Source organism: Scomber scombrus, chromosome 6, assembly GCF_963691925.1.
Source record: "Scomber scombrus chromosome 6, fScoSco1.1, whole genome shotgun sequence".
Taxonomy (NCBI): domain Eukaryota; kingdom Metazoa; phylum Chordata; class Actinopteri; order Scombriformes; family Scombridae; genus Scomber; species Scomber scombrus.
Window position 1 is genome coordinate 21,506,203 of NC_084975.1, and position 22,197 is coordinate 21,528,399.

The 22,197-nt window shown below is 39.7% G+C and overlaps 1 protein-coding gene across 1 annotated transcript in view; it reads right to left on the reverse strand.

The window, feature by feature from the left end:
• Positions 1–17,231: 17,231 nt before the first annotated feature.
• LOC133981396 (PDZ domain-containing RING finger protein 4-like) overlaps positions 17,232–22,197 on the reverse strand; it is a 47,111-nt gene continuing 42,145 nt past the window's right edge. Inside the window, exons 6-8 of the mRNA XM_062420050.1 lie at positions 20,616–20,717; positions 19,670–19,798; positions 17,232–18,695 (exon numbers count right to left, since the gene is read on the reverse strand). Coding sequence (XP_062276034.1) covers positions 17,232–18,695; positions 19,670–19,798; positions 20,616–20,717 — 1,695 coding nt within the window. The remainder of the gene's footprint in view (positions 18,696–19,669; positions 19,799–20,615; positions 20,718–22,197) is intronic.

Below are 22,197 nucleotides of genomic sequence, written 5' to 3' on the forward strand. Positions count from 1 at the left end.
TTCTGTCCATAACACATCAAAATTTGATTGGCTGATGATACGGTCACTCAACGTTACGCACCCAATAGCAGCGTCCAGCTCAATCAGAGGCTAGCAATGCAACTAATGCTGGCCCCAGCAGAGGAAAGGAACTGTGATGCGTTTATAGGACATAGGAGATTTCAGCTCCACAAAATATAACCATTCGTTTTCTGGATAAAGTTGCATACTGAACAAGTAATTGACTCCAGATACATTTCAGAATTAACTTTTTAATTATGGAAAAAACAGTAAAACATTTTTTGACAGGGCTAGCCTTGCTGCCCCTGACTGCACACCACTGTTGAAAACAGATATGTGACTCTAGAGATCAACCTAATGTACACAATCACTTTGACCCAGTAAAAAGTGATGCAAACTGTATTTCCTATGTAAATGTGGCACGTGTCACGGCAGTGTATGCAGAATAAACAAAATACGAGATTCGATACACACAGGCCACATTTTCCAGCATTCTCCATCTGCTGTGAGGTTGTTTGTAGAGCTGCTGAGGCCCCATGTATAATTCTGACAGGTGCCTTTCCCCGTCCCACATGCAGCTGCCAATGAGCCTGTCAGCAAACAAAGGAGGAGTTGGCATATGAGAAAGAACAGCTGGTGTGTGCTAATATACAGGCCTACTGAACTTCCAAGGCCTCTGTGGTACACACATATGTAGTCTCAGAGACATACTCAACTTCAGACTTCAGCCCCTTCTGGACCACCCGACAGCCTCGCCATCTTAATCTTAAATCTGGGTTCATACCACTGCCACCTGTGTTGCCATACTTCCTTCCAAGGACTGATTAAGGCAAAACATACAGCTACAGTAGCATGCAGTTGGATGTCATCCTTACCCCATCTGTGGAGTTACTGGACATTGAGGTAAAAAGTGTGCTCACTTTTTGTTCACGCACTGAAACACTGGAGAGGGAAATGTGCCGGTGCTCTAACATGTGATCACTGTGCAACAAACAACATAAACTTCAGCTACTGGTTTTCTTCATCTTCCCTTTGGTGCTTCGTGTGTGTGTGTGTGTGTGTGTGTGTGTGTGTGTGTGTGTGTGTGTGTGTGTGTGTGTGTGTGTGTGTGTGTGTGTGTGTGTGTGTGTGTGTGTGTGTGTGTGTGTGTGTGTGTGTGTGTGTGTGTGTGTGTGTGTGTGTGTGTGTGTGTGTGTGTGTGTGTGTGTGTGTGTGTGTGTGTGTGTGTGTGTGTGTGTGTGTGTGTGTGTGTGTGTGTGTGTGTGTGTGTGTGTGTGTGCTTTCATTATTGACCTCTGCAACTTAAACATGGGGAATCCCAGCCATGACCTCCCTCCCTCCAGTCAACAGTCAAAGTCCGGAAGTTTGCCGATGACACCACCCTCACTGGTCTCATCTCTGGTGGACTGCCTACAGGTGGGAGATTGAACATCTGGTGCAGCTAAAACAGTTCTGACATCAGTGCTCTAAAGGCAGTCAAGATGGTTGTGGACTTCATAAGAATCCAGCCCACTCGCCTCCATCACCCTGTGTTACTCCCCAGTTGACACTGTAGAGTCCTTCTGATTCCTGGACACCACCATCACCCAAGACCTCAAGTACCACATGAACATCAGCTCCTTCATTAAGAAGGCACAGCACAGCAGATGAACCTCCTGTGGCTGCTGAAAAAATTCAACCTACCAAAACCAATGACTTCTACACCATTACCACTGGTCACCTCCTCCATCACCATCTGGTGTTCTGCTGCCACTGCCAAGGACAAGGGCAGACTGCAGTATATCATTTGTTCTGCTGAGAGGATGATTGGCTGCCATCCCTCCAGAATCTGCACACCTCCAGGACACTGAGGTGAGCAGGAAAGAACATGGCTGACCAATCGCACCCTGGACATGAACATGTTCAAACACTATCCTCCTGCAAGAGGTTGCAATCTATCTTGACCAAAACCTCATGCCTAATAAGAAATGTTTCTTCCCAACTACAGATGGCCTCATCAACAAGGCCTGGGATCCCTACACACTCTACCCCACTCAGAGAAAATACATGTTATATTAATGTGAAACCTATACTCCTATACACATGCACTATGCACATCTGTGCACTCATCACAACTAACATGATGCATTACATTAACGCAATTATTTGTATTCTTTGTACTAGTAGACTTGCACATTACATATATTGTTTATACTATGAACTTTTGAACATTTCTTGTCAATATCCTATACATTATTTTTTAACAACACCGGTAGGAGACCCCGGGGAAGACCCAGGACACGCTGGAGAGACTATGTCTCTCGGCTGGCCTGGGAACGCCTCGGGATCCCCCGGGAAGAGCTGGACGAAGTGGCTGGGGAGAGGGAAGTCTGGGTTTCCCTGCTTAGGCTGCTGCCCCCGCGACCCGACCCCGGATAAGCGGAAAGAAGATGGATGGATGGATGGATTATTTTTTAAATTCAACAATTATCTTCACACAGAATATATTTCTACTTAGTCTTTATTGTAAAATTATATTTAGTGAGTACGCGAGTCGACAGTAGCTGAGAAGCCACTGCACTGCTGCGCGCCGCCATCATTCATTCATATTTATACTACCTATCCTTTGTGGTAGTTGTATTTTTCTCACTTTGTATAGATATTTGTTTTTTCTCTTACCTTAACTGCCATAGGTGGAAACCTGGTTGCATAGAAAAGTGAGCCAAAACTGTAAAATTGTGGACTGTCAAACCAAAAAATGATCCTCTTTGAGTTTGTCACAACCAGCAATACTTTTTACAGTTATTTGGGCCATTGTTAATATATAATATAGTTTAGTACAGTATTAAATATGATAGACATAACTGACATCTGAGAAAACATAACAAATATCTAAGTACGTGAAGTGGAATAACCAGACATATCTTTTAATGGAGGCTAAACCTGGATAGAATTCACTATCAATGTTAGACTCAAATCCAGCAGCATACAGTATTATTGCTTGCTTAAACCTTATACCTACATCAGTCACCTTCTGCTCCACTTTTCCCTAGCCTCAACCCACTTTACCCAGATCACACACACACACACACCAAACACAGCCAAACAGGCAGGCTCCATCTGTATTCACTCCACTGGGGGTCCTGCCCAGGTACACAACCCTGTGATGTCACATTAAAGCTGCGGGAGTCTGGGGATCTGGAAAAGAGATGGAGGAACAGGAAGTAGGACATGCAACAATAGGGTAAAATCAGCTTATAAAATTTCCTCAAGGGGTTCTGAAGGTATCTTGACACAAACAGTTGCCACACACAAGCCCAAACATACACACGCACACAGACGCAAGGCACAATGGCTGCTGTGATCCATTAGGGCAATGATAAGAGGGGTGTGTGGCAGGAAGAAGACTATAGATCTCAATGCAAATTCTCAGTCTCCTGACAGAATGAAAAGACTATTCTTTAGGGGAAAGCGTGCTGCTGTGGCAGAAGCAGGCAGCTTCACTGGGGCGAAAGGAAGACTGGTAAACAAGAATTAAATGATGCCGAGTGTGCACCGAGGCTGCCGGCATGACATTTCTGCTCTGTGAGATTAATAATGAAGGAGATTACAGGCACCTCAATGGGGACACACAAATGAGGCAAAACCCAGGAAGATTATTAGAAGGCTGACAGCCCACGTCAAATAACAGAGAGTCCCAGACAGCTGTTGTGAAATTAATATTTTATGGCCTTCCATCAAAGACCGCAAGGAGGGATCTCTCTACCCACAACTTTATATCGACAAAACTGGGGTTCCCCTGTGTTGAAAATATGTGCCGGTTATCATTCTCACAATATAATGAGGGAGACAACTCCATCCCAAGAAGGGAGAGAGTGTGAAATAATTCATAGAGGATACAAACAGTTATATTGTTTCTGTAGACCTCACTGCCTTAAACCTATTGTTCTGTAAATCAGATGAGACACCAGATTTGCCAAAAGAAGCTATCAAGGCAAGGCTGCAAGGAGGCAGGAACACATGGGAGGGGGCAACTGCAGGTCAGGAATGACATGTATGCTATATATGACAGCAATAATAAGCTAAAAGTCAGAAAGTAGCTTAGAGACGATCAAAAATGTTGCATCTTTTCAAAAAAAGGGAAATGCTTCTTGCCATTTACGACTGGCTGAAGGCAGACTAACATGTCTGAACACAGTTAGCATGCTCCGTTTATAGTCTTCAAATAATGTGGTGAGAAATGTTGATGTGGGCTGACAGTGAAACAGGATCAAACAGATTCGCATTGACAGGTGAATTTAATTTGCAAGTTTTTGCACCTCGTTTAGCTCCTGAGTGTTGTTTTCTAACAGACACATTGACGACTACTGCCTGTTACACTTCCCCCAAAAAGGCAGGGAAGTCACTGTTGATAGACATCTCACAGACCTGTTTTATCTCTTCTCTACAGCAAACAATGGATTTGTTTAAGCAAAGCCCAAAAGATGTCATGGTAGAGCAGGGTAACGTGTGTTTCACTCCACTTTAGGGGACAGGATGTACTTTTGACATACTGTAGATGCAAAACCAGCTAAACAGTCAGCACAGGAAACTAATTGCCTTTTTTGTAGATGTGTATTTCCCTATGACAGGGCTTGGTGAAATGTAAGCCATTATAGTTGCATAACATCCTCGGCATTTGAGCATGAGGCCAAATGTAAATAGCTGGTGACAGGTGGTGATGCACGGTTATGTCAGGCTCCATCTCAGTGTAGCTGAAGGTCATTCAGCTTTGCAAGAACTGTTTATCACCCTACATGTTTGTATTGTTACAACAGGACTTAGAATTCATTGCTTTTTATTTGCCACATGAATTCCATTTCACAACACTATGAACCCCATTATGCAAACAGTAAAGCAGCAGCAAAGATGGCAGAATTTGAAGTATTACTGTACCATATACAAGGCTCCATTGACTTTACTTAATATAAAAATATTAACACTTAAAAATTGCAAATGCAATTAGTGCACATATTTCCAATTAGACAATATTTTCTAGGTTTGCCCTAGGTTTGCCCGTTTGCAATAGTTTCAAAGCTTGTAGGAGATTGATACCAAGCATTGGAGTGAATGGACCATGAGATATAACTGCCATCACTCTCATAAAAGACGCAGATGGACGTCAGGTTGTCAGCTAATATATATGTCTGACGACTCTGAAGCTGAATAATGCTGTATTGATGCCCGCTTCATAGGCCTTATCATACCTGTTTATCACCATATTCCCTTCATTACATCTTCTCCCACCTTTGGGAATTGTTTGATGTGCTGATTTACATAAAGTTTTATTCAATATATTTTCACATTATGAGGTTTCACAGAGGTGGCTGGCAGTCTTTCATAAACTAATGTATGTTTGACAAGTTTATGGTTTCGGATTACAGCCCATAGACTGCAATGTAATTTTATTTTACATAAGAGGTTACTGATAAAACCTGTAATAACACCTGCTTTACAAAAATCTGTGCAAGAGAAGAAGACAAAAGTTAGGAATTAAGTAACAATTTTAAGTAACCAAAAAACAAAAAACAAACAAAGATTGATTGAGAGGCATGAAAAAATAAATTATATTATTATATATTAGTATTTTAGTAATTGCAGAGAACAGTTACTGTGTAACAAAAATGGAAATGTAGGGGAAAATAACAATACTATATGCTTGTAAGAACATATGTGGTATAATTGTTTAACAGGACAACTCAAGCAAGTTCATAGATTAACGCTGTGCTCAAGGTATATTAAACTGAATGTAACCATGGCAACAGTACTTTCATTCATTCATTACCAGTAACAATTGCAACATTCCATTTATTTCCACTGGTCTCTTAATGTGCATTCTGCCCCACTGATGACTTATGTATACTACAACTGTAATGCAGCCAGGCTATTATTAATGTTGTTGTACTTTTTGCTGTGAAAAGTTTAAACATGCACTGTGAGGAAGGTGTGCAGTAGTTTTGCTCCCTCCAACCATACTACATCTTTTTAATAGTTGTGTCAATTTTGAATTTCCCCCTAGGGGATCAATAACGTTTACCTTAGCTTAGCTTACTTTAGTGCTATGATTGTGCATCAGACAAGTCTGATCTGTCCTCATAATGACTCACTATGCAGCTGTTATTGTAAATCTTTGAATTTACATTTACTAAAACATATAACTGTTCCTGTGTTTTTAGTGTATCAAAAAATGTAAACATAGAAATTATGCGCCTTTTCTACACCCTGTATATAAACTACAGTATATAGCCTACATTGTTGTAATTGTAAATCTATAAGACACAAGCAGATGTAAATTTGTATCTCTTCATATATTAAGATCAATATGTTTATCTGACCTTTTTATGTGCTGAAATTATTTGGATGTACTTTTCCCTGATTCTCACCAGAAACCACCAAACACAGGAAATTAAACGGGGTGTTCATATTTGAAAGAAATATTGAGCCCATTGGATCATTGGTAGAATGAATGCATTGCATTAGTCCAACAATATGACTACACATGAATAACTATCAGGTCCCTCTGTGTTTCTGATGATCAAAAGAAATATTAGCTAAGCTATTCAGCCTCCACTGTTGAATGGAATCCAATTTACAATATGCCTACAAGACCTTTTGATAGTAATATGAAGTGAACATGTGCACGTGTGAGGGGGAGATAGAGGACTATGCAATAGAATAAGATAGAATATTAGAGAAAGCTACTATTCATAAGTACTCTCCAAGCATATTTTATTAAATAATAGGATGTTGAACAGTGAACACAGCTAATCTGTGCTATAAAACCTGCAATGGCACACTCGCTTGTCAGTGTTGAATGGTGTCTGGCAAAAAAATAAATAAATCTCACATTTTAGCATCCAGTAGAGGAGTAGATGCTGATTTTGCTTTAAAATATGGACAGAACACCCTAGAAAGAATGTTTCATTTTTAAGAAAGAGGGAACAAAGATAAGATAATCAAAGTAGGGCAGTAAACATGTTTCAACTGATTTGAACTTTTTTTTTAAAGGATAAAATGTAGTTATCTTCGTCAACACTAATTGTTGTGTTCATTTTCATTTGATAAAATTTCAATACATACTCATCTACTTTTCTCTCTATTTATGCAAATGAAATGATGTGGTCAACACCTCAAGTTAAAACACTTTTCCCTAACGACCTGTCCTCACATCAGTTTCGCACACACCTTCATAGTACACACCTTTAAACTAAATCAAAAGACACACTTTGATCTTCACCGCAAAAGAATACAGATCAGAAAAGATCAGATTTGATTTGTCTATTGTGTGTCTCGAACAAGTCACCACCTTGAATGCCCATTACCAAGCCAATTAATTGGTTTCCGTGGTCAGGTATGAAGAGATGAAAGTAAAGTTGCTAAAGGATTGTATTAAATTCTCTGCCAACAATGTAGGACGTCATGTGGAGCACAGCAGCCAGCTAGAATTCAGCAGAGACATCTTTAAACAAGAAAATGATGCAATAATGCTGCCTGGTTGATTTATTAGATACGATTTTAGGGGCTATCAATTGTGATAGCTCCTGAAAACAGTGCATTCAAACCATAGATGTTACAAATGTTAGCCATACTTACGATTAAGCAGGCAGAGCCACAAGTACAATTAGACTGCCTCAATTGTTCATTTAATTAGTGTAGTTATTAATCAGTTACATCCTCCAAGTGTCCACAGTAAAATGCCCTCTGGTTTCTCCTGCCCCTGGAAAACAAAAGTAAATCTGTATTGTTGACATTGTTCAACTCTGTCTTGTCTCGTCTCTGCCTCATCATTTACTACACAAGGACACATCATTTTGTGTTATCGCTGAAAGCAAACTGTCTTTGCAACAATATAGTCGCTCACAAGCACATATATGGCTGGATTCTTATTTGGCTGGCAGTCACATCTGTTACTGTGACTAATGGCTTAATTTTCTCACCAAAGCCTGATCGGAGTCTGACTTAACCTTTCAGATGCTCATATGGGGATATTTCCCTGTAAGTAGATGTTTCCGGTTTCCTAAAAATGCTGGCATAAACAAAATCACATGCACTTAAGATAATGAAAATGCCCTACTTTGTAATGGCTGTGTACACCAATCTCCTTAAAACATGACTAATATTGCCCTCTAGAAGCATTTTTTATTGATTACACTGCAGCACAGCAGTGGGTCCTCATAACTTAACATACTTTATGAGATGTCTTTGTTCTCGGTGTGTTCATATCCCCAGGTGCCTAAGAGCAGAGTACGCACCTGAGGAGTTTTGAGCTCAAGGGTATCCTATTCGCTATAATTATTCTCTGAACAAAAGAAGAGCTACTGCAGAAGAATACGTACATAGCCAGTGATTCAAAGTGAGATTTACATCCATAAAAGGGAAGATCCAAATCCCAAAAAGCATATTGTTAATGTACAACTTAATGTTAGCATTGTTGTGGGATTCATTCTCATAGTTAAATGCATGACTTGTCCCCTTAACCTAGTTTAACAAACAATATTTATAGTATTTATTAGTTTTTCTTTTATAAAATTCATGTTTTTAACTGCAATTAATTAATTTTGTTGTTGTGTTTAATCTGTTGTGTGGTCTGTGTTGTTTTTTTTGTATTCCTGCTGCAAACTAATTGCCCTTTTGGGACAAAGAATAAAATGAATCTGAATCTGATATTATCAGCAAAGTCACATATAGCTATATGTGTCCATGCATGCTGTAGCTACTCCATGACAATAAAGCCGGAGACAAAGCCTGCACAACCAGTGTGCCATGCAGATAGGATATTCAAAAAAGGAGGATTGGGGTGACAGTGATGTATTGCCTATTTGCGATTGGGAGCATTGGGACATTTTGCGGTGTATGCTGCTCCCAATGAGTATTCATCTGCTCCACTTTTTGAATCTGCACTATTAGTGTGTCTGCAAGGGCTGATATTATAACTATAAGCAGTATTTCAGAAGCAGCCTGTCTGTGATGTATATGTAGCTCTACATTCTCTCAAAATGTGACCTTCTCTTAAATTTACCAAGTGATATCTTAATAGCTGCAACTTTTTTTATACTAATGAGAAGAGAGTAAAGACAGGGCCAAGAAAGGGCAGGGATATAGTTATATCATAGCGTTATATGGGATTCTGACCCATTCTGTCAGTGTGTGTGTAATTGCTAAGTGTCACATCTAACTTTACTTTTTTGACAGAAAAGGCAATTTGAAACAAAAGCAGTTATCCTCGTGGCTACGGCCACTCCTCCGTCGTAGTCTTTTTTCATTATAAAACTCAGCACTGTCAAATGGGCTGCACAGCACTATGAAATCAGTAGCCATGAATCATAAAGCCTGCACAGACTTCTGTAACGTACTGTAATAAAGTATAATGGTGCACTCCAGGCTCAAGGTCAGTCACTATGAGAAAGAGACTCCACGATGCAGTCAACTGCATCAGCCTCCCTTTTGCATTCACTTAATCCCTCAGTAGTTCACCAGTCTCCTATGGACAGCAGCTCACCTTGTTCAGCTTGCCTTCAAAGTCAATGCAGATTATCATCTTCAGGAGTTTATTAGCCTTTTCCTGTGTAGCCACCAATGATATTTGAAAAGATTATTTAGAAATTATGAAAAAATAGTAAATGCGCATCCTAACTGAGGAGAAAGGTGCATGCATGACAACCCAGTCTCACAGCAAAATGTATCACAACTACGTTGGTCCAACGTAGCCATCTCACAATTTATGAGCCCAAATTGTGAGATGGCTACGTTTTACACTGTGTGGGTTGTGCATGAATAAATAAAATACTGAGGATGTTATGAGTTGCAGAACTGATTCAAGCAGTCAATTTGAGAGTATGGACTTACTTAGCTTTTATGCGGTTTGTTTTCCAGGTGTATCTCTAAACAAAGCACCAGATGAGCTGAGGGCTTTACCATTTCCACATTGGAAAATAACACAATGCTGTCACTTACAGTTTTGTAAAGTTGGCCAACAATAGCTAAACAAAAACATTCAAATCAAGCAGCACTGCATAATTTATTTTTTTCTCTGTAAAAAATTAACTCACTTAGGCTTAATTTCAAAGTGGGTCTTCAATAGAGAAGATAATTCAACTCTGTCATGATGCAATTGCCCCCCATTGGATTACATTGCAGCCTGTTTTGCGTCTGCCAGCTGCAGTGCTCTAGCTCAATACTGGATCAATTCCAAAAACGGTTGTCCCATTAATCACTTAGACACAAAATGATGGGAAAATAGGGTCCAGGGTGAAAAATACAGAAATTTCCTTTTTAAAATTTAAATCTTTAAACAATTTACTTTCACTGCCATTTAGAGGCTGTAAATATGCAAACTTAGTCAATGCAGCTTTAAGTAAGTTGAGCTGCACTTGCAATTTGTCGATGATTCAGAAGAAGCATGGCCTACATCAAAATAAAGTCATTATTCACCAGCTAGCTCTCTGCAGAATGCAGTATGGATCTTTCTCAACTTGACTCGCCTGTGGCAAACCCTGGAAGCAGTAAAGAGCTGAGCTTGGACCAGGAAGACCTCCTGGCAAGACTCTCATTACTTTCAGTGCAGGTGCAGGTGCTGCGCAGAATGCAACTGAACAAGGAAAATCTGACATTGCACTGTATCAACTCTTGCAGAAGTGTGAGATCACTCTGCACTTAAGATTTCATTAGGAAGCGCACTAGGAGGCAATTAAATCAATGTGACAACAGGTCCAGTTATGAAATTCCTTCATAAGTGTTACACAGTGTAATACACATGAATATGAAATGTTTACTGATGAGCTCACCATGGACTAATGAAAGAGTCCTCATTTCAGCAACAATGCTGACACTGAAATAAAATGGGAAGGGGGTGGGGATCAGTGTTTCCATTGTGTAATAAATGTGCAACGGGCTTTATGCACTGACTGCCAGACATTATTTATTAATTCTCAAGCTCAGCAAGGCAATCACAGACAGAATCATATTAGCTTTTTCTATTGGATACAGACTCTGACCCACAGCTCATGAATAAGAAAATCAGAAACCTTTACTGGAATGTTAATGGTTCACTGAGTTGAGAATGTACAATGGGGCAAGTATTACATTTGTATACAACACTGAGTTTGCATGGTTGACCACGCAAGTCAATCACTTTCACCTTGGAGGTTGGCGGAAAACTCCTGGGTGTAAGACTTTCAGTCAACCAGTTTAGGAGGCTAGAGCTCCATTTGTGCAGGGGTATTTTAAAATGTTTTTGGATGATCTTAAGTTGAATTTAGACCAAATACTAGTAAGAACTGTATTAGATATTGTATTTGTTCTGTGTGGCTGAAAGGGCAGTAACACTGAAAATATCAATTTGTCTCAGATCGGAGAACTATTGATCCCACATTTGCACAAGAGTTAGTAAAGAACGCTACTTTCTCATTTTGTCAATTGCTATTATTGAAGTAAACTATTGCATCATTTGAGTTGAGTAGTCCTAGTTACTGTTGTAAAGTGATTGTTTTCACCAGTGAATATTAAGATGTGCAATATGTGACCGGCCCTTCAACAATACACTAGAATATCTCTGGTTGGGAACTAATAGTATTACAATATGTTTAGGGACTATTACACATATAATAATTGAAATCCAAACAGTACAAGCCTGAGACCTTTGCAGTATGCTTTGCAGTTTGGTTCATCCATTTTCTGAATAATTAATTGTAATTACAGCTCTAATTATGCTCTGAAATATTCACAGGTTTTTAGTTTAATTGGCCCCTTAATGCATTTGGTTGGGATGGAAATGAAACAACAAATGACACATAAAAGGGCGGGGGGGGGGGGGGGGGGGTGTAAGAATGAAAAAAGAAGTCCAAATGGTTTTCAGAGAAATGAAAGATCGCTGCCAATAATGACACACAAACACATCCAGCAGAGTTTGATTGCACAGAGCTGCGATGAAGCAAATAGTGAAAAAACAGAAGATTAGACATTTCAGCTAATCCTTAAAACTATTAATTGTATAACTTTGGTATTATATTCACGGGTTGGCCATAGTGTAAACACTCTTGGCTATAAACCAAGTTTACTTGCATGGTGTTGTGACCCTGGAAATGAAGAGTCAACTGAATGTGAAATAAACTTTTTAATTTCATTGCGGATTGTAGTTTCCTCTGAGGCCTGCAGTGTTTGCATTTGAGTTTTTCTGCACTACCCAACTACCGTAGGTAGTTTTGTAATAAGACATAACCCACTGTAGTCTGAAATGATCAACACACACCACTGCATGCCACTTTTTTTGCAGCCCTAGAAGCAATCTTCAAAAGTTCATAGTCCATGTATAGAATGAATATCTGAGCAAAAATATCATCACTTTACTGTGGTTAACATTTCAGTTAAAATGTCATTCTTAAGACCACCTACACTTACAGTCTAGCTTTTCATCATAGCTGTATGGATGGCAATGTCGGTCTGACTGTCGTCGGGTCTTCCACTTTAGTCTGAAATATCTCAACAACTATTGGATTGATTGCACACCATTCATGGTAAAGGATGAATGCTGTTGGCTGTAGTGATACCCTGACTTTTCCTATAGCCCCCACCATGAGGTTGATGTTTATGGTTGTGTGTACGATTTAGTGGTATCTAGCAGTGAGGTTGCAGACTGCAACTAATTGAATACCACCCCCTCCCCCTTCCCTTGCAAGCACTTGGAAGAACCTATGGTTGCCGTGAAACTTGCAAAAAACACAAAATACCCTCTCTAGAGCCAGTGTTTCTAGATTGCCCTAGATCTTACACACTGGTCCTTTTTATATGTTAAAATGTAATGAAATTTGGCACGGATCCCCTGAATTACATCTAGTACCAAGTCATCATTTGTCTAATACCTGCAAAACTGTGCTTATTGCTATTGAGCAAATGTTAGCATGCTAATGCCTTAAACTTTCATAATTAACATAATGATTAACATAATGATTAACATAAAGCTAAATGTCAACATATAAGCATTGTTGCTGTAAGCATGTTTATGTTAGCATTTAGTTCAATTCAATTCAGCAGTTTGTCCATTGCCCCACTACATCTGGTATGATAGGGTCAATTATCACAAAACAGCAGTTATAAGATCAAAGATGCCATCAATTTCTAATGTGAGTTCGAGAGACGTGTGATGTGAGTCAATTACCAGTTTGTTACATGCTTCTGAGATTAGGGAGGAGTATAGGCACTATGAATTAGATTGCACCGTCACATGTCAAGTGGATCCGTATGTCAATAAATATGAGTCTCCGTGGATGAATAATGAGTTATTTGTAGTTTTTGCTGTTCAGGGAATCCTAAAGGTTATCAGCAAACATTCATAATAGAGGCAATGGCTGTGTGTGTGTGTGTGTGTGTGTGTGTGTGTGGTGTGTGTGTGTGTGTGTGTGTGTGTGTGTGTGAGAGAGAAAGTGTGTGTGTGTGTGTGTGAGAGAGAGAGAGAGAGAGAGAGAGAGAGAGAGAGAGAGAGAGAGAGAGAGAGAGAGAGAGAGAGAGAGAGAGAGAGGAGAGAGAGAGAGAGAGAGAGAGAGAGATGAGAGAGAGAGAGAGAGAGAGAGAGAGAGAGAGAGAGAGAGAAGCCACTGCTATCTGTTTGACATTTCTGTCAGTACTGGTATTTGAACTGCTGGGTAGCTCTGACAAATGCCATGGCTGTCACAGGCTCGATTTTAATTACACCTGACTGGGTCTTTTAGGGACTCAGGGATGAACTTAATTAGCTAGCAAGTACTCAGGCAAGTTCTGGTGTTGGTTGGTACAACTCACACAGCTTCTTCTTCTGTTGCTTTTCATTGGCATTGTAATGGTCTCTGTCTATACAGAGGGTGAGAATTAACAAATGATGGAAAGGAGCTAATGGCTCGGGGGATGACAGGAGTGTGCTTTTCACTACCAACTTGGATGTTAATGTTTGGTTTGTCGTATAAATGGAGACACTTAAGTGCCACAGACTCTAATGGAAATGGCAGGTGTTGACCATGGAGTACAGACCCAAAATCACACTGAATGTTATACCTTTGCATTATAAAACTGTATTGTATAAAGTAGCTCGATAGAGTTCTTCACAGGCCATACTGCACACATTAAGTGATTGGAAAATATTAAAAGAGTAACAAGAAAACCAACCAGTGAAAATAAAAGACAGGGTGCTTGGCAGCAAAAACATAGCTATTATGTTTACGGATGACCAAGAACAATTTCTACAGTCAGAAAATGACTTGGTTAATTTCATATTTGATCAGTTTCTTAAAATAGAACAAGTTTGAAGTTGGAAATACAAAAGAGCAGAGAAGTACAGAACTGTCTTAGGGCAATATCCATGCATTTCAATTTCAGCTATAAAACACTGACAACTTAAGATAATACAGAGACCAGAGTATCCCAGTAGCTCTCCCCTGCATATGACAAGGCCATAGAGATGATTAAGTGGTTGGTACATTTTAATGAACACAAAGCCATCCAAGTGGAAGGCAATTTTAATTGAAATCTCCTTCTGTTTAATAACTTAACATATTCACAGAGGGGAGAAAAAAGTGAGTCACTCATGAGAAGATATCTGAGGTGAAAAGGTGTTCAGTGAACAAGTAATTGAGTTTCTCAAGCAGCTTCACAAGACTGATCTTTACCCCCAGAGTGGCTTGCTGTTTTTTTGTTGCTGCTCTTTGCACTGCTTACTTTCCCCCCACGCTTAACACTCTCTATCTCTTCCTTTTTATCCACTCAGCATCATCACAAAAGATAAAAAGAACACCACAAATGGTTATTGTGGCTCACTTTCGCACAAGTCACACAAACTAGTTCACAAAAAAGACACATTTTAAATCAATTTATGAGGCTAAAAAGAAAAATGACTTTATTTAATTAAAGGTTTGTGTGCTGGAGCCTCCGTATGATGAGTTTTATGGTCACAGTCTGCCCTCGTTCACCAGCTAAATGTTGTAAAACACATTTCACAGTGGCATGAACTGCAAAGTAGCAGCAGATCTGAGCTCTATAACTGCTGAATTTAAAAGAAAAAACATGATCCTGTGCAATTTCATACCAAAAAACAATAATTTATTATCATTTCTTTTGAAAAGATAACCATTATCACACATTTTAACTGGCTACAAATTTGCCAACTACGCATTACTCGAAATTAAACCATTGGACATTGACTCAAAACAAATACAGGGATTGGTTTTAAAATTTCAAATTTACAATATTTCAGTTAAAAATGAGGCAATTAGAATGAATTTACTTCACATGTAGCTGAACTTTAGAGACTGCTGATAAATAATATACTGATAATTTTACCGGTTAAATTTTTCATTGATCCAATATGCTGTGTTCTGAGTCCTGCTCAGTGGCAATCATCCTTACACATGTTTAATGTGACTGCAAACATACTTCAGTAACGACTATACAATAGCTATGAATGTGTCCAGTTGGTAGAAAGTCAATGTATACAATGTATGAAAAGTGTTGAGTAATACCCCTCTGTTGCACACAGATATACGTAGGAAATCAGATTACCACACTACAATGTATCATTGATTCAGTTTTCACTGTTAAGGCTATGCTGAGTAAATGTGTATGTGGAGAATAAAAAAATCTGTAAAAATAGTGGTATGTAAAAGCTATGAGCAGGTCCATCTGTATGGAGAACAAAACTCTAAATATTAATAGAAATATTAAAAATGAATTAGTAATGCAAAATTATTTGAATCAAAGCTGCAAACCAGACAGTCCACCAGAAAAAAAGACAAAACAAAAAACGTGAAGCTGCAAGTTCTGGCAGTGAGTCAGAAGTTTTGGACTGTTCCCAAAAAGTAGTTTTTCATTATCTTGCCAGTGAAGCAGCTTCTTAAGCTTTGTCTCGTTTTTTGTGTCGTTGGGAAAGTGGCTCAAGTTCACAAATTACAGAAATAACATATAAAAGTAATTTCACTGTAAAATGAGGTATCCAACTTTTGAAATATGCTTTTACAAAGTTGCTGATGATAAACTATTAGTTGACCAGAAACATTTGCTGATAAAATATTAACAATTTACAATGTTAAGTGATTCAAAACCTCTAAGCACGTCGTCTGCCTTCAATTGATAGAATACCTTTATTACAATATTTATATAATTGTAACAATGGTAGGAAAATTTTTTGTTGAAATACATGAAAATGTTGTAATTTCATTACCAATATTTGTTGGCATGAAGTATTCGAAGTACAAAACTGCATTCTAAAAGATAATTAATTTCAAATGAATTATATTTTAATGATTTTTGCCAGAGTTACTCATCTTTTAATTAGGAGCAGGTTATACAGTACTTTGATTCGAATGTGAGATATTCATCTGCCTTTAAAGCTGAAATCCGCAACTAATTTTAAGCTTTAAACTTAAACTTATTTTACTTACAACACGATGACAAAGTCATGTGATGACACCCTTAACTGATGAAAACTATGCAATGCAGCTGAATGCTCAGGTAGCTTGTTCTTTGAGTAAAATTATTTTGTCACAGTTGCTGCAAATGGTATGTTCAAACCTGAGCCAGTGCACAGCAAGTGACAGATTTTCTGCCATTCCTGTGGCTACATATCAACAGCAAAACACAAGCAATGGTTAACATTAAATTCTACAGCTAAGTGTTCAGATAAATTACCCTTACTAAGGAAGAATAATTTTTCATTGGGCTAATTGCTGATAAGACCATCAAAAATGTGACCCCTGGATACTCATTTCCGCTACCCCTTAACAATGTACAGAAGCTTACAGATTTCAACTTTAAAGGATAATAAGGTGTTAATTGAAGACATGTTAAACAGTAAGTGAAAGGCATTAAACCCACTGAGTCACTGTTTTGCAATTGGCAAGTATGTATGTAAAACATAATGCAAAAGAAAATAATAACCTTTCTTAAAAAGCCCATACTTTCTAGAGTCATGGTTATAACATAAATATGAAAATAACAATTGAAAAGATAAACATATACAGAGTAAAGTGATAAAAATAATTCCATAGAAAAAGGTTGTTTTTCTCCCCGCAGAGTGATGTGAAAAACAACTCTGGAAAACATGAAGAAAATGTCATGACACCACTGATAAATTCTTTACAAAATGCTTTTTGAGTTACAAAGTGTGAAAAATATTACTATTGTCCTCATAAAAACGCCACATTGAACGAGGCAATTATATTATACCGCATGGGGTAGAATGTGTGTGGTTTATTTTATACAGTAGTGACTGATAAGAAGGCGTTGTGAACCTTGGCTCCCTCAGGGGCCTTAGTACCATGGGTCATCAGCTCCTGGATGGTCATCCAGTTGTCCAGGATCTTCTTGTTGCGTTTTTTCATCATCTTTTTGTGGCTGAGCTCAATAATGCTGACTTCCTTTCGACCCTCGCTGCTGCTCTGAGGGTTCTCCTTCAAACTTTCCAGCCGACTGCGCTGCATGAACTCTCGTCTTTTCCTCTGTTCCTTTGCCCTGAGCAGGTGCTGCTTTCTTTCCTCTTTGCTCCAGTACCTCCCCATCTTCATTTCACTCATTGCATCGTCATCCGTGGTCATTCCCCCACTACGCTCTTCTTTAATCTTTAGTGCTCGCTCCCTCAGGATCTTGTCTCTCACAGGCCTCTTGGTGATGTAGCGTGTGCCGTCACTGCGGATCTTTACCTTCCACTCCATCTTGGGCTCATTAATGGGCCTCTGAGGCTCTTTGCAGACACTGAGCAGGCTGAGCTGGCTCTGGGCATACTCTACAGCTGAACGCTGCTGGATCAGCTGCATGTAGCTCTGGTAGTGGCGGGCATGAGCTGGGATGTTGACCTGTCGTTGCTGGGAGCTGTGGGAGGGGGAGAAGTAAGGAATCTGGGAAGCACATGGCTTTAATTTTCTACTCCTTTCCTCCTCAGCCTGAGGTGTCTGGTCTGACTCAGAAGGATTGCTGTGGTCAGGGCTGCTGTTCTTGCCCAAGATTGGAGCACGGCATCCTGGGATGGGGCTCGGGCTAAGTGAGTGGCCAGTGGCAAGGCCACCGCAGAGGTTTCTCTGGTTGGTGAGACTGACCATCCTCTGGAGCGAGTGCTCTGGGGAGCGATCCATTGCCAAGGGGGTGCTCCGTGAACTCTCCGCCGTATTATAGGCACTGGAGCTGTCCTTGTCCGATTTTTCCAGCCTCCCATTAATGTCTGCCAGTTTACCCTTTGTTGGCTGATGGAGGCTTTGGTTTTTGGTGGAGGGGGCAGAGTGGCCTGTGGTAGGAGACTGCTGGCCCATACGAAGCTTGTGGGCCTGCATGATGTTCTGACATTCAAGCTCGATGCTGCGCAGCTCCTCGTTGAGCATGCGTAGCTCGTGTTGTACGCCACCCTGCTCCCCCATGCTGCACTCAATGGTGCTGCGGCGGCTGTAGAACAGGTCGTACTCACCGCTGTTTCGAATCTGACACTTCAGCTCCAAGAGCTGCTGGAAACGATCACCCTCTGTTTCCTCATCGTCTTCATCCTCTTTGTCCTCCAACCCTTGGGAGCTGGTGATACAATGTGTGTCCTGATTGTCTCTCAGGCACTGGGACAGACGTTTTTGGATGTGTGCCAGGACATTATGCTCTGAGTTCTCAATTCTGTCTTTGATACTCAGTACACTGTCCTTATGATGCAGTGTGGAGCAGGTGGGCTTGTCATCTTCTTCTTTCTGCAATTTAATAAGAGAAACAAAACCTGAAATACTATGTTGACACTTCTCAGGAAATGTGATACACTTCTTTCCATGAATGATCCATATGAAGATTTTTTTATTTTTATCATTGTGTTTTATCTTATTGCATTTAGTGGAAACTTACTGTGCATGTTAGCCAGTTTTGATTATTATCATGTGAAATATATCTGATTTCTGTAAGTATGTTTGAAAATGTCTTAAGTGATAAAAAATGTAAATGGTAATGTAGTTGTAATTGTGCAAGTCTAGTTTTCATTTTTAGATTTCTTAATATGGAATGAGGACAAAATACAACAAAAAGTCACTTGAACTATTTAAGTGTTCAAGAAGTGCAAACCTATTCTGCATTCTCCTGAAGGATTACATTTGCTGTTGTGTGCAACTCGGATATACAGCTCTGTTACTTCAGGGATTGTTTCCTCTCTTCCAAGTCTTTGAAGTCACATTTACATGGATTTTTGTGGTATGCTAACCTCCCAACAAAACAGAATTTTAAATGATGATTACTAATGTTTGGAATTTAAATAGTTATTCGCCCCCTTTCATAAATATTCATAATCATTATTTTGTATTCATATTTCAAAGGCCGAAGCTTGTTTTCACTCAGTTTGCTGAAAAGTCAATGAAGAGTTTGATTCCATCCCTGCCACTGGCTAGATCTCTAGGAAAAAGTTAATATTGACTGTGAATAATAACCTAATAGAGTCAAAGCAATTACTGGTCAGGCTGATGGTATGGTGTTAATAAAAAACTAAGTGTTATGGTCTGTAGTCAGCGGGACAGTTAACTTGAATCTTTTTCTTTTTGGCTCAGTTTTTTTATTTTTTTTTTATTCTTATTGAATGGAGCAAATAAGAAAAAATGGGCTTTTTCAGAATTTCTAGAAGTCACATCACAGCCTTGACTCATTAATCTAGTAACACAAAGCATATGTTTTTCTGCTGTCTAACCTGTTCATTTTCCTGCTCCTCCTGAAGGGCAGCCAATTCCATCTCCTCTCTCTGCTGCTCCTCCAACATTTCCATCTTCAGCTGCTCCAGGAACTCACTGTGCTCATCATCCAGCCAGGCCTCCTCCAGCTAGGGGTGAATGAAGGAGGAAATATGAAGAGAGAGGGATACTGAAAGGGGCGAGTATTATTTGTCAAGACCTAAAGCTTGTGGCAACATAGTGTCTCAAAACAAATGATTGGGTGTTCCAAATGGGTGCCCAAATGGGATTTTCTTGAAAAAACACATCAAGCTAGTTTTTGAAATAAGAAACTGCAAACATCAGTGTGGTCTGGAGTTTCACTGACCTACTGTACAGTATCAGTCTAACAAAATGCTACCCATCCACTTTTAAACATGCTTTCTAATTTTAAAATCAAGTCAGTGCAGGTTAATGGTCACAGGAATGTCACCTTTGACCTATTTGCTCTACACCATCTATCATCTATTTGTCTGCTCGATGTGAACCAAATGGGATCCATATCTTAAGAGTTCAGATTTACAACTTAGAGACACATTTAATTACAAAGAGTCTACTATTGCTCCTGGCTCATCTGCACTGCGGCAGTCCTTTCGCTTACTCGCCATCGGCCTTGGGCCTGAACTCACTCCACATTAGCATGCCATTAGCTTTTATGGCTTACCGTTGGAAGTCAATTACAGTGGCGCTACATAAAAATAAAACATGATGAGGTGTCTCAGTGGTGGCTTCTACTAGGAGTAGTTGTGACAGTAGGGAGAGAGGAGGGGTATCTACCACAGACTGATGAGGTTTACTCTGAGCAAATATTCTATACATGACAAACCTTCAGGGCTGTAATTTGTGAATTCCGTGCTTCCTTTACCCAGCAGGTGCTTAAGTCAGTGGCTGAAAGACACAGTGTGTCAGTGTGAGGTAATTTCTAACCTGCATCTCAGGTCTGGCAACCAGCAGTAAGATGTTCCTGCACTCTTCATTGGAGAGTGCAGCCATTGCTTCCTCTCTGTCCTGCACATCTTGACCATTAATCTGAAAACATACAAACATGATTACCACATTTAATATTAAGTCGGCAAAGCAAGCAAACATGTATTGTACACACAAATGCAAACATTTGAACACAGGCCCATACACACACAAGGCCAGAATCATTCATACAAAAGCCCTTTAGAGAAAAGAAGCAACACAGTACAAGTGACGCTCCACAATAAAGCTTTCTTTTCCTGAGGAAACTGTAAACATTCTGTGCTGCTCTCTAATATGAGGCAAGGCCCAGCAGTGACTATGAATGGGACAGTGGCTCTGGGCCGAGGGAGCTGTTGTGTTCTCCAGAGTATCCGGCAGTGTACATACATCTAGCCGTACAATTAACTGGCCACTGACAGGGGGCGTCCATCTTTTTGCAGGCAGAGTAATGGCCCTGTCACTGGTGTTTAATAGTGCCAGAGTACTAGTCTGCCTCACAAACACACACACACACACCCCACTCTCCTGGCTCAAATCAGTCATACAAGACGTGGTAGACACCAGAAGACAATTAGACGAACAGCGCTTTTGCCTCCGCCCCCCTCATCTAACTAACAATTACTTACACAGATTATACACTTCTCCCTTTGACGTTTCCCTTCTTATAATAATCTAATTAAAAGACACTTAATGCTTATTTGTGACCTTCAGATCAACTGCCATTCATAGCTCCGAGTCATTATGACACTCCAAGAAAATTTCCCATGACCTGTTTGTACCACTCAAAATTACCACTTACCATTTTAGCCACTTTTAGCTTGTTTTGGTTTTCCCAGCTGCAAACTCCCCTATATTCACCATTGTTTGCAGCAGCCGTGGCAGGAAGGAACTGTATTTTCCAAACATTTCCTGACAAACCCACTGCATCAGGTGGCACACCAAGTGACTGGCAGGTGAACATAGTGAAACACCTAGCAAGCTATAGAGATAGACAGATATTTTTCTGAGGTGTTCGTGTAGAATCGTTAAGCTTGTTGTTTTGGTTTTCCAGTCCACCAATCTGTCAGTTTGTTAGTGATCAAAACAGAGCTAAAAGAAGAGTGATATTGGGGTTATGCTGATCTACATAGGAGGCATACTATGTATAGTGTCTACATGCATTCTGTGTAGATAGCTGTATTGAGTAAAACAGACGTTTATCTGTTCTATCAGACACACGTGAGATGGACATCTAAAAAATGTGGCTGAAGCACTTTCTGAATGGACATGGCATTCATTAGATCTCAAGAAAAACATCTCAAAATGAATACTAGTGTTGCTCTGTATGCAGATTGTGTACTGACTTAATAAGGTTAATGTGTGAGAAGTTTTCAGCTTGTTTCACTGGCCCCATATGACCAAAATTTCAGCTTTAGCATTAGAATTAGTAGCACTGACTCACCTACATTAAAAACAACATTTAACACATAGAGGCAACATGATCCAGCCCTCAGCCTAAGAACCACTTCTTCTTATCAAATGCAGAAATCTCCTAGATCTTAGG